Source organism: Osmerus mordax, chromosome 1 (assembly GCF_038355195.1).
Source record: "Osmerus mordax isolate fOsmMor3 chromosome 1, fOsmMor3.pri, whole genome shotgun sequence".
Taxonomy (NCBI): Eukaryota; Metazoa; Chordata; class Actinopteri; order Osmeriformes; family Osmeridae; genus Osmerus; species Osmerus mordax.
Window position 1 is genome coordinate 15,086,222 of NC_090050.1, and position 14,021 is coordinate 15,100,242.

The 14,021-nt window shown below is 41.9% G+C and overlaps 1 protein-coding gene across 1 annotated transcript in view; it reads right to left on the reverse strand.

The window, feature by feature from the left end:
* The window catches only part of pdzrn3b (PDZ domain containing RING finger 3b), a 69,108-nt gene extending 55,433 nt beyond the window's left edge, over positions 1-13,675 (reverse strand). Inside the window, exons 1-3 of the mRNA XM_067241749.1 lie at positions 12,865-13,675; positions 10,360-10,446; positions 8,309-8,416 (exon numbers count right to left, since the gene is read on the reverse strand). Of these exons, the coding sequence (XP_067097850.1) occupies positions 8,309-8,416; positions 10,360-10,446; positions 12,865-13,575 (906 nt within the window). The 5' untranslated portion in view covers positions 13,576-13,675. The remainder of the gene's footprint in view (positions 1-8,308; positions 8,417-10,359; positions 10,447-12,864) is intronic.
* Positions 13,676-14,021: the final 346 nt, after the last annotated feature.

Here is a 14,021-nt window from a genome sequence, read left to right on the forward strand (position 1 = left end):
CAAAGCTCCTTTAATGAGGAGTAGACATTACTTGATTAAGTGATATATTGAGGGGCACACCACTTCCAAAGATGGAGTCTGATATAATAGTAGATTGACTGGAGAGGGAGAGCTGTCTCTTGCTTTAGGCCTACTCATCCTCAAAAAGTGACAAGAGCAGACGTATTTAAAGGAGCTGCCTACAGCCTCTCTCCCCCTCCCCCTCCCCCTCTCCCTCTCCCTCTCTCTCTCTCTCTCTCTCTCTCTCTCGCACGTGTGTTTGCGCTTTGTCTTTCCAAACTAATGGATTTCACCTGCGCAAGTGCTCCTCAATTGCTTGTGTGCAAATGTGGCAAGGTCTGGCAAGTTGCGGAGGATAGAGGACATTTTTTAATGAGACAGAGAGGTTACACTTGAAAGGGAACATCTCTCTCAGGGGAGCAAGAGAAAGGGCAAAGCAGGGCAACACTGAGCGCGAACCACGCCAGTGCACAATGTTTTCTATTTGCACACATTTGCATCCGAAAGGGGAGCAGCGGCCACCGATCCACTTAGTTGGCATGTGAGGGATCTGGAAGCACTGTACCTCCTCAGGAGCCGCTGGTGAGGACAGGGCCTTGGGGATTCCCCAATGGAGGCCTGACTGCCACCATGAAGCCCTGACACATCGAGTACACCCATCCAACCTTGGTAACGCACCAAAGGCATTCGAGGATAATCGCAGCCAATAACCTATTCACACTCGATAATTGTATGAAATTTGAGATGAACATGGCAGCTGACTGCTCTTTGTGATACAGTACATTGTAATTCTATGTTTTATACATGAAGTGTGGAACAGTTATCTTCTCTACACAACCATTTGCATTTTGATGTATCCCAATTAGCTCAGATATCTCTGAACATTTGCCAGTTAGAGGAGAAAGAATTATCTTTGGGGATGTCAACCTTGTGTGTTCTGAATAAATACAATTCCTGAGGGAGTGTAAATACTGTAAATGCAGCTTACCATCTGCTGGTGGTAACTAGCTGAAGCCCTATTCATATCCCTGACCTATGCAGACAGAGCTTTTGCGTGGTGCTTGTACTACAGTATGTCACTCTACAAGAAGAGTTTATTGGCATGAACTTGCTTGATTACTAACCATGATTATAGAAGTAGTGAAGAGTGGAAACTTCGTTTAACTTTGCTGAGCTCTAGAGTTTCCACTGTTAAGGCTAAAAACCCCATCATGACTTCATGAGTTTTGATTAATGATAGGAAGTGATATATACATACTATATAGTTATAGCCTGGTGGGGAGCCGTTTGAATTACAAAGTTACCGATGAAAGGTTGAATAAATTAAGCTTAACCCCTTTATAGCCAAAGCTATACTCATTAGCTGCCAAGTTTGGAAAAGATGGAGCTCAGTTTAGGAAAGTACCTCAGCGTATTTTCTAAATGCTATGCAGACTGAGTCATAAAATACACACTCCAAAACATTCTACATGGAAAAATACTATTGTTGGTCCTCTGTTCCACTCAATACCCTGACATCCCTATTCCCCCAAAATGAGGATTGTTTTACAAATAAAAACCCTATACTCAAAATGTCCTCCTCAAACCACATGTCAGCATTATGTGATTTATTCAAAAGTATACAGCTGTGGCTTAGCAGTCCCTCTCCCATAATTGATTTTATTGCATGGAGCATTTCTCCAATTGCCTGTCTCTGGACATTTTACATAATACGCAGATGAAATCATTCAAACAACTGTGGCTCGACTTTTTTAAGGGAATCAATCAGAGTGTAATGAGCTGGAGGACAGGGTGGCATAAAGTTTGAGAAGCCAGTTTTAGCTGAGACAGACAGAGAGAGGGAGGTGGGTGGGTTCGACAGGCGAGGGAGAGGGATTTTGAAAGAGGAAGAGAGAGAGAGAGATAGAAAGAGAGAGAGAGAGATAGAAAGAGAGAGAGAGAGATAGAAAGAGAGAGAGAGAGAGAGAGAGAGAGAGAGAGAGAGAGAGAGAGAGAGAGAGAGAGAGAGAGAGAGAGAAAGAAAGAAAGAAAGAGAGACAAAAAGAGAGAAAGAGAGAGAGCTCTGGGAGTGGGCAGTGATTAACGTGCAGCAGTCAGGACACATTTCAGAGGGGCACCGGGAGGAAACGACGGGCCATTACAGCATAGCCAAGGGTCTGTTAATCAGCCTATTAGCGTTTAATTGAGGGTAGTTAATTAGGGGGACGATGGGCAGTCTTAGGGGGGGTCGGAGGTCTGACAGGGGGAGCAGCTGGCAGGCCAACCTGAGCCCTTTGTCACTGATCCGTTTACACAAGCTCAGTGATTGATTGGCAGGAAAATTTGCCTTAATTACACCTGTCTATTTCTAGCCCTCCAACACCCCCCTCTCTCCCCCCCAAAAAGAAAAAAAAACTTTAGGGGCCATAAATCAGCCTGGTGGGTTCTAATAATAAAAGAGCCAAGTCCCAATGAAAAGACTGTGGAGGAAGAGGACAAACACGTTTACAGTAGGCCCAGACAGTAAGACTCCACGGAAATTGTCAACTGTTGGCTATCCTTTGAGGACAGATGCTGTTGAAATACACGTTATGAGTGTGGTTTCGGACAAGGAGCCTGGTGGCCTGAGCTAGGAATAAGCTCACCTCATCTTTTTGGTTGTAACCACTTCTCACATCTCATCTCTCTCTCCACATCTCGCATTCTGCTTCTTTCCCTCGCTGTCGCTCTCTCTCCCTCTCTGTCTCTCTCTCTGTCTCTCTCTCTCTCTCTATGTTTCCGTATGGAGTAGTGGAAAACAAAGATGTGCTTGTGCCTGTTCCAGTCGGTGGCCCTCACTTACAACCACAAAGCCGGGCATTCTGTCCCTGCGTGTGCATTGCACAGCTCTGCTCTATGCAGGGGCCACCACCAGAAGCTGATTATGGCCTCTTTAAAATGTTTGATTTGATTTAATGTCCTGCCTAAGCTGGCCCATAGAGCAATGGAATGTGTCTCTCTGCTGGGCAGAGTAGTGCCTGACTCTGGCTAGGGCCAGGCAACACAGTAGGCCGGCTCATCTGGGGAAAGACAGTCCAACTACATGAGGGCCGAAATCTAATAAGGGGCCTTACAAAGGTCTGTTTCTTGCCTGAGGATGAACATGTGATTCCAGATCAAATCGGTCAGAAATAACGGCTGGGAAATTGTGTGATACCATGTCCTGCAGAAGAGGCCATGTGCTGTGACAACCACTAAGTGACAGAGGGGACGGGTCGCCCACGCCTGACATTCTGTCCCTGAGAGGTGGAGAGAGGACGGGAGGGGAAGGGGGGAGGTGGGGGCTGGAACGTCTAAATCCACAAACAAACACACACAAAATGAGATCATGTTTAATGCTGCAAGAGTATTTAGACAAAGATAAAGCAAAGATGAGTGATGAACAACAGTATAAATCTCTTTAATCCCTAAAGAGTCACAGAGGTTTCAGTTACTGAGATTTGATGAATGAGACATGCGTGGTACAAATAGCTTGTCCTCTTTAAATATGGACATCTAATACCGTTTTAGAAATAACTGGTCTGTCACCAAAGTTTCAAGTGATTATTGAATATAGTTCTCTTTGAAAAAGCATTGAAGCACAGTATAAATAGAAAGCCCATTCTGTAGGTTTTACCACCAAACAGAAACACAATCCCTTCAGTTACAAATGGGATTTTCTCTACTTTTTAACAGACTGTCCAAGGCTCTCCCCCTCCTTCCTGTGGAAGGGGGATGCTAACATCCACACTTCAAACGGAATCAGGCTCATCAGCATGCATGGTCTGGGCCTTCCCTCTATACAGCTCCCTTCACATTTCTATCAGGCTCCAATCACATGTTCCTGGCTCCGCTGCTGAGAGATAGGGGTGGCTGGGGCCGGCTGGCGAGGCCACACTAAAATAACTCTCGGGAGGTATGGGGTGTTAAGTGGTGCACTGTGGGTAACCTCACAGCTCGGCAGGCACACAGAGATAAGGAATCACCCGTTTGGCCTGCAGGATTCCTGGAGCTGGACTAACATTGTTACCCACTGCTCTTATCTGAAGAGTCCCAAACTGTTAGAAGACAACTTGGACTATTGAGTCTTAGATTGACGTTGATCTTGTCACTTCATCTATTTAACAAGAAAGTTATTATAACGTATTAATACAATATCTGACTAGCCAGACATTTATAACAAATACAACAGAAATTATAAAATATTAAATTATTCAAACTAAGTGCCTGGGTAGGAGGTGCAGGTTAACATATTGGAGGTTTATTCACTCGGACAGGGTGAAGGAAAGTCAAGCCAATTTTGGGTTCTGTCTTGAGGTTAAATCTAATATTCTCAAATAGCTTTTCCAAATACTTCATGTCAGAAAAGCTTTAGTTGTGACTTGTGACATTTTTCCACCACAATTCTCCTCTCATTTTGTGTTAATCACACAGAAATGTGGTCAACGTGAAACAGGTCAAACAAGCGCTGGTAATTGCACATGAATTCAACATAGGTGAGCTGTTATGGTAGGTATGTTTGTGTAGAAACCAATTACATGTCATTTTAGCTCTATTTTTGGATGGTTAGTCATTGACAGCCCCCTACTGAGCTGAACAAAATGGAAACAACCATATAAAGCCTCAAGAGAAAATCACAAGCTTTTCTGGAATGAAAAAAACAACATATAATGGAAAAGAGTTGATGCAACAGGAGGGGGATTTACAGGCGGTTCTAGCAGAAGATGTTGCTGATCTGTTAAAACAGACCCATCACAGCCCTGGGCTTTCACTGCAAATGGAACGTGCAGGGGACTAGGGCAGGAGAGGCACAGAGTGTAAACAATGAGAACACTAAGCTGTTCTATGAGCACTGTTTATACTGAAATAAACGGACTGAAATAACTTTAAAAGTCTTCTACCATCCAACCCATTTTCCACTGTGGGGGTTCACAAGCTTACATGCTGTTGTTGCAATACAGCTGGGACACAGTTCACATGGTCACAATGTATCCCATCTACAACGGACATCTACTCAATGTCAGAATATATGAAAGCAGTTGCTGTTGTTCACCCTTCTTGGTCAAAACTGTTTACAGTGGATTTACAGGGTGACATTTACAACTGCAGCTCCAGTGTCCTGTTTCTCTCTGATTCTTGCACTTGGTTGCGCACAAAAACATCGAACCATAAGCGATCGAGCGCAGTTGTGGCATTGTGACGCAGGCTTTGTCATGCAAGCAGTGATGATATTATTCGCCATAACATCTGAGGCATGTGTAAATACTGAGAGCCATGGAGAAAAACACAAAGCATTTCTTTCCTTTCTAACAGCTAATGATGTTCGAGTCTTGGCCAATGTTGATTGTCATAAAACCGGAATGTGTAGTGTTGTGAAGGCTAAGAAATGCTTAGGCAAGTAGAACAATGTAACATTTCGAAAGAAAAAATGTGTCATTAAATAAAGCATAGTTTTGCATGAGTATATATTTTTCAAGCAACTGTCTAATTTCATAATGCCTCTGTTTTAACAAGACAGACTAAAAATGAAGTGGTGCCACCGATTAGGTTCAAACTGAATCTGACTTATATCAGATAGGCAAACACATCTGCTCCAGACCTGAGTGTGAAGAGTTTTCAGCTCGTGGAGAGTGAGCAAAAGTAAACAGCACTGACTTTTTATGAGAAAATGTCTGTGTTGAACAAGGAGGCATTCATGCTCTGATTCATCCCAAGCGCTATTGCTCTAGCGGAGGGACATCTGCCATCGCGCTCCCCCGCTAAGAGCCTGTCCTGGTGGACAAGCCCTGGATCATCATGTACATGCAACATCCATGTAGACTTACTGGAACTAACACCTCCACTTAAGGCAGAGAAAACACACCAGTCTGGTGTGGCTGTCTGAGATGGAGACGGACCTTGTGGTTCCACCTCTTCAGCTGAACTTGTTTTCCCTACATGTTATATAAATGTCTCCATATAGGCCAGCCGATCCCTGCAGCAAAGCACTGCTTTGTGATGCATGAGCGCTGATCCACATTGTCTACTTTTATTTTCATATGCACTCACTGAGAAGAATTGCTTTCATTTTTTTAATAATGGTCTTTATGCTGTCTACTGATTGGCCAACACAGAAAAAAGAATTATCCCAGTCAAGAATCTCAGCAAAATACCATTAAGAAACTTAAATCACTGCCCTAAAACTGGGATAATGACATCCTGACTGTTACAAGAATCCATTTGAGGAAGTTCATCAAATGTGCAGCATCAACAAACAGCATCTGAAGGAGATTCTCCTGGTTCATCCAAGCTGGGGAGAGCTTCTGGAGCCATCAAAGCAGAACTAAAGAAAAGTGCTGACAGAAGTCTTTTTGGAGGAAAGGCAAGGCTGAAAGGGTTTCCGATGGCCCAGGTTGAAAATGCACACTCCAGCTGCGCTCAGCGTCCCACACAGGGAGCCGAGCGGGAGGGCGCCACAGGATGTTGGTTTATCTACTTGCATCAGTGGAGAATACACGACACGGAACTGCCGGTGGGCTCTGGGTATACATTTTTCACTTAATTCATGACTATGTTTCGCTGAATTCAAGCAGTACTTCTCCCTCCTTTAGGGAAAGCAACTGACACAATTACACAGCATTATATATGAGCCAGCAATTTTCATTATGACAGAATATGACAAAGAAAGCGCCTGTAAGATTGAAACCACCTCCGAGATCAGCTTTCGTATCCAATGAGAACCACCAAAGGGAAACAACAACCATGCACTGTCTCTACAGCAAAGTTTCAATTCATGAAGGATTTATTTTGTTCGGTTTTGTTTAGTCATGCCTTGCCTCTTGACATGGGGTCACTTAATAGGGTTTTTCCTCTGTCCCCAGGCTCTACATATTCTCCTTCTTCTCATGTTCTGCACTCTCTAGACAGATCTGGTGACTTATCATACAATGGGTCAACAACAATATAAAGACAAAAATACAAATGAAGGTCCAATATCATCCTAAAGCTAAATCTGCTCTCTTTTACATTTAAAAGATGAATGTCTACCAAATACAATATAATCCCATACAGGGGAGTCTTCTCAGATAACACATACCCATATCCATAGCATATATATGAAGCATGTTAATATAATCATCCACGTTATACTCACACTTACACACTTACACACACACACACATTTGGGTAAATCCCAGTGACACACACTGACGCGGCATGTGAGCTAATCTCTCCTCATGGATCCAGCCAGTAAGCCACTTGAAGGCACCACTGGTCTAAAGTCACTCGGCGCCAAGTCAATCGCTGTCGGTTTCTGTGGCTCAATCTGCCCATTGTCAAGGGAATCTGAACGAACAGTGGGATTTGACAACTTGTTAACGATACGTAAAGAGGTTACTATAAAAGGCCTATAGTGTTGGATCCTAGTTGGTTGTGATAACATTTACAACTTCTGTCTGTCAAAACAGAGTTGGGATCAATTATGGAGGAAAATCTGCAATCTAGGGACACCATTCCCCTTGCCACCTTTTAACATCTTCCATTTGCTAAAAGCAAACAAGAACATACAGTAGTTTTTTTTACAGCATACAGTAGTTTTTGAATTACCATCAAATGCTTTAGTTTGGAAAGAAGGTTCATAAAGTAATATCTGTAGCATACCATCAGTTTGTGGTAAACAGTCACTAACACTTCATAGTTCAATGCATTAGATCTATAGCTCACTGCATACTTTGTTACGGTCTCAAGTTCAAACAACAACTATAAAAGCATCCTTTGTGATGTTGATTTTCTGTGCACCCTTCACATTGACCTCGGAGGGCACCTGGCCTTTCTACATGGGCATTCTGTTTGAAGACCAGAAGGGGCTTCTTCACGGCAAGACTGTCACTAGAGATTCATCTGCTTGTGAGTAATCCAAGGTTTTTGCATTTAAGATACCAAGTCAAATATCGAACGACAGCTTTGCTTCAGGTTTTCTGTTCTTAGAGCAAACCCTCTGTGACAGCTTCCAGTATTTATTGTTAAAAGAGCACACAGATACTAACTCAGCATAATATAGTACCAAGACAAAGTTTTTACGATATGAATGATAATGGTGAAAATAAAATAAAATGTATAGTACATTGTATCTCTCATGTGTGCAGTGGAATAATCTATAATCATTATATTTAAACTGAGTTACAACTGAAGCTCTTCCAGGTAAAACCTTCTGCCGTTGACTGTTCTACTTCAGAAGCCATAAAGAAGCTGGACACGTCCAAAGAGTGCAAGCCCCAACGATTCCTGCTACTTGCCCTTCAAATGAAATGCTGTAGAAGGGCACATACAGTACCTCCATTATTCTGTCATGGATCTGAAGGCCTCCTTCCTTGTCCGAGGGCCCACTGTCCACTATCTTGGATACAAAGATTCCTTCATTTGAAGTGCCATCATTGTCATCCTGTGGGGGAAAACAACATGTCGTAGATGTGCAAACAAGTACAGAACAATCAATATTAACACAGTGTAATATTGTCTATGTGATCTGAAGGAACTTTCCGTTCAGTTATTTTTCAAAAAACTCCTGGAGTCTTGTTAAAATTGTCTTAACTTACTATGTAACCTACTTTTAAAAGTCCTAGGGGTATTATGCAGACAATTGAAGCAGGTTTGCTTATTCCCACCAATTAGGGTGTTGGACCCGGAGGTCCTTACACATGAACACAACTGCAGTCATCGACACTGCCTGGTTAACCCCACCATTAACCACAGGGCTCAACAGCCGCCAGTGAATGGGAAGTGGATGCAGGTGCACATTACACAGGGCTTAATGCTGGGCTCCAGCAGTGCCATGTGCCAGGATGGCCAGCCAGTTGACATGCTTCCCAGACATGGACAAGCGACCCTGGCCATCACAAGCTCTGCATATAGACTTCACTAACGTATACAATCCCATTTTGATTTCTCTGGGTCCATCACAGAGGCTGTGACCCCACAGTGTAAAATCTATGATTGGCTTCACAACATCCACTGCCAACCTCTCTCTTGGCTCCCTCCTAAAACCACATCAAAACCACCTTGTATCCTGCCAAGTCGTGCGACACTGTGCTCAGTTTTAATGGAATACTTAAAGAAACCACAGAAGTCAAACTGTGAGCTCAGTAATTAATTATTTCAGGTCCACATCCTCTTTTTTCGGAACTCATCACAAGCCAATGTTTACAGTATAATGCTTTGTCCAAAAGTTACCCACAGTGCCAGGGCAGTCACAACAGGACTGTGTGAGCGGGCTAATGCTTTGCGATGTCCCCCTTCCCAGAGGCAAAAAGGCAGACAAACTCAGGTCCATCACACAGTCTGTGTAGTGGCTACAATGGCCAGCCTCAATTAAAGTAAGCTAGGCATCCACCCCTGCTTGGTCATCCCATCAGTCCAAGTGAAGGATGGAAGATGAAAGCTGCAGGGCCTCATAAAGTTATTTCCATTTGAATCAATGGTTTATTATAGAAGATTTGGTGACCTCTTTGGGAAGTCTTTTGGTAACCAGGACACTGCAAGCAAAGGCTGTGTGTACTGTATTCTCTGTACTCTTTTACGGAGATCTTGATACATGGTTCTGTTCAGGTGATTTGGGACAATTACAAATCTGCAAGACCATAAAATAAATAAATAAATAAATAAAATAGCTTGGGATATTTAGGCCCTTTTTACAGTTCCTGTTGTAAAACATTTTACTGTAATAATCCATGTTGCTACATCTAAATGCGTCACAAGAGCTATTTTAAAGAAACCACAGAAAAACAGCCCTGGAACAGTTTGGCATACATTCCAAGTGAAACAGATACTGTGAACACCATTTCAGTGGGACCTGTGTACTCTGTAGAAGGACACTGTATGTATGGAGAATGCATTTGTAACACGTGAATGGACTCTCTACCATGCAGGTGGACTTCTGATAAGGATAACCCTCATTTCTGTCACAGGATCCCACCGTCATAATGTTTTTTCTCTTCAAACAGTGAGACATTTAACATGGCCATGGTTATTATCAGCCTGTGGTAAACGATCTGTTTAACCCTTCTGAGGGGACCATATCACCACAATCCTCTCAATTAAAGAGAAAACAACACAAGGCAGAATCATAATCCCTGATTTAACTCTCATTTAAACGAATTGCAGTTTTCATCTTAAAAATCAAATCCACTAAACCCAACCAATAAAAAGACACTGTAAAACAGGATTGATGCGGTTTAGCTATCCAAGTCTAATTAGCACAATGTGTTTCTGTCTATATTGTATAAAAAGTAAAAGTATGAACTCTGGTTCTGCTTTGGAGCATTATACTTGACTGATAATCAGGAGGGTATCCCAATAATTTGTGTTAATTTGTAAAACTCGACTAACCGGACATGGTCTTCCTCCTATAATGTTGAATCCAAGAGACCCCCCCTCCCGGTGGAGGATTGCTGTGATGGTTTTGGTATCCCCTCCCTGCAGACACAGAAGAAGAGTACAGAAATCAAAATAAAACTTCACAATGAACTACATTAACTTCGAAATAGTTAATAAACTCAACATTTCTGTTGAGTTTCTAAAGTAAACATCAATATGGAACATCAACAAGTAGTGTTCAGAAATATTTATAGTATCGGTATGTCTTTCATGAAAAGCCATTTTTATTTTGCCTGTATTGGATAATATTAGTTGCTGAATTATTAATTTACTGTATTGGAAATGTAAAATAACAAGATGAATAAATATGGCTAACGGCAGGGGGTAACATGTTCTCATATGTTAATGCTTCACCATGTGAATCTACTGAATTCTCTATAGCTTAACCAGCCCTTGGTGAAAGAGCTGTCAAGTGACCAGTTCCAGGAAAGGTTATTGCTCTTTCCCTTTTTCACTTCAGAAATGTTTGCTATGTGTATTAATAAACCAGTAGACCTCTTTGTCAGTGGAGAGATGACAAGGGGAACGTCTTAACCCATTTCTTAAGGGGGTGAGTCTGTGTGTGTGGTGGTGTTGGTGGTGGTGGTGGGGGGTACTGTGAAGATAATTTCAGCTGTCATTTCAGTATGCCACTGCACACTGGAACTAAATATAAGCAGATATTAACGGCATGTACAGTGTCCTGAATACCATATAGGCTAGGGCAAAACAGTACTGTACATGACTGCCATGGTGCAATGTACACTGCTTATTTTGAGTCTAGGCAGTCACCCATGATACTAAATACACAAAAAATTCATACAGAATGTGCACATAGAAAATGCTAAAGTGGATATAAACTAAAAAAAAGTATTTTACTCTTGAATGACAATGACAAAGTCCTGAAACCAGTTAAGGAAGCTTTTCCTGTTTAGCAGTTTCCAATAGATGACAAAGTTGAACCTGACTTTCTCATTCACCTGTCAGAGCAAAGCAGGACCAAAAACATCTGCTAACCACAATCCAAGTGGTGACAACTGTGCAGATTCCAAATATGGCTTAAGTGTGTTACCTGTCAAATGTAGGCAGAGTGGTATTTTTATGTTGGGGAAAAATACAATCTAAGAATCTAAAATGAGTCTGAGAATATATAAAGATCTAGATTCTAGAACATAGTAACATGATGTACTGTATTAACAACGTGACCAGCAAAACTAAAAACACAGGTTCCTGAGGCCTGTGCAGTGGCAGGCTGCAAGTCGCCCGCCTCCCACAGCTAATTCCACTTGTGTCTTTCTGTTTGATACTGCCACATGTGCACTCAAGTTCTGCGCCAAGCAATCCTGTTCATACTGCTTGACTGACTCTAAAGAAAAAAATTGAAGAAAAAAAAAAAACTTTAAACTAACCACACAGTCCACATAATGATTTTTATCTGTTCTACTTTCTTTTCCATGGATAATTTGAGAATTCTTTCCTTTGGAGATGTTTTCCAGGGATTCAAGAAAGAAAATTCACCCCTTTCATACTGAATTTGTGCACTGCAGCTGTTTCATAAAAAAAATCCACTGAATGTTTTTTGTTGTTGTTGTTCTGTTGATATATTACAACAGTTGTCTCAATAAACATATTCAACTAGTCAACATCTAACTTGGACTTGTGAAGGTTCCTCATTAGTTTATGTATTTGTTTATTTATGTTCTAATGGTCACCATAAGAAAACACAAATCTTCATCCCTAACTGAACAATCAGGGCAACAGGTTGTGGTTGAGCCTACAACTGTCAACAGCACCTCTGCTCTATGGTCAAATACTACATTGACTGATGAAATATAAATGTACTTACAATTAAATAATATAAAATAAATTATCTGAGGATCAAATTTACACTTCTGGAATAGTTCCAGTCATAACCAATAAATCATTTTTGTTCGCACTATAGGCTAATGTGTAATTGAAATGTGGTCTTCAATGAACATTATAAGGGGCGACATCTTCAGCCTAAAGTCCCACATAACTGTAGCAGCGCTGAATCGATGAGAAGGTAATTGTGACCTGCGTCTCGGTGTGTACAAAGCAGCAGTAAATATTTGCCCCTCCCCCTTGGAAGCCAGCTGGCCGTAAGTGCAGCTGACAGACATGTCTCATGGCAGGCTGAGAGGAAGAACTTCTGAACAGTTTGGCCCCTTGGCCCTTACTCCTCGTTCAAAACTACAGTATGCTCTATGTGAATAAGGCACTACAAGAAATACTTGGAAAGCATGTTTGACAACAGGAAACTCCAAAGTCTCGTCAGAAAGGTGGACCTTATCGTTAACCAGCGGAGTTTAGGTTAAGAAGTCGGATAACACACCAAAAGCCAATACCACAAGTGTCAAAATATAGGCTAACTACACTCAAGAAATAAAAGTTACGAATATTGACAAAGAAGAGTTTTGAAACTGCAAGTAACCTCCCTCGAATCCTTTAACGTTTTACCTTGCACGGAGGAGCCAGGGTCTTGGTCAGCGAGTCGATCCTTGCACTATATTCAGTAAATTTCTTTTGATATTTCAATGCTGTCATTTGTAGCTCGTTGTGGACAGCAGACAGTTGCGCGAGAAGTGACTTCTCTCTCTTGTTGGATTTCAAAGATTGCTTCTTGAACTCTTTGTCCAAACTGACCACCTTTCCGTGTAATGTGCTGTTGTGGGCTTTGAGCGCTTTCAAACAGCAATGGTTAAGTTTTTGCTCTTTATAGGTGAGCATCAATCCACATCCATTTTCGCATATCCCGACTGGTCTGTAATCACACGTTTCGCGCATATGGGCATCCATGTCCTTCAGGTTCAATACTTCGTTGCATCCTTTAATCCTGCATTTGGCCGGCGAGTAATCACACATCTCTGCGTGCTCTGCCAAATTTTGCAGCTTCACTACTTTTTCACAACCCCTTGCATAATTGTCACACTTAATGTCCAGCTTCAAAATCAGATTTTTAAGAGGGAGAACGTGGTTAAGCTCTTTCGTAGAGATCCTTTGACACTTCACTGGACAGCTGCTCTGCTGGACAACCCAAGGCAGCACACATCCAGCGCAGAAGACATGACCACACGGAGTAGTAAGCGGGTCTTCTAGAACTTTATTGCACAAGTTGCATTTGAAATCTGGGTCCACAGCCCCTTTAAATCGATCCAACTCAAATCCCATGTTTTAGGTAAATCCAAAATTTCGTCGGGATTCCCACAGGTCTAAGTAGGAGTAATAGGTGTTTTAGCTTGTCATTGGAGGAGTAAGGACTAACTGGCTACAAGCTTTCCTTACTGTCTGAACTAATTGACCGAGACTTGCTTGGAAAAAATGTGGAGGAATTCTCTACCGTAAACACCGTAAGAAAAACGCACAGCCTAAAGTTAATCAGTTACATTTAGGCCTACAAAATCTACATTTTTTGTAACAATTTAGGGTTACCCTCAAAAGAAAGGACCTTATATTAGCCTACAACCTCAAACCTAATTATTCATGCACAAAGACCTTTCCACCACAAAGGTAATAGACTACATCTTTCAAAGCAATGTAACTACTGTATGAAGCTCAACTGTACTTAAATCCATCCTTTCCTTACTTTACATGTACTGTGTATAAGTAGGTAAAGT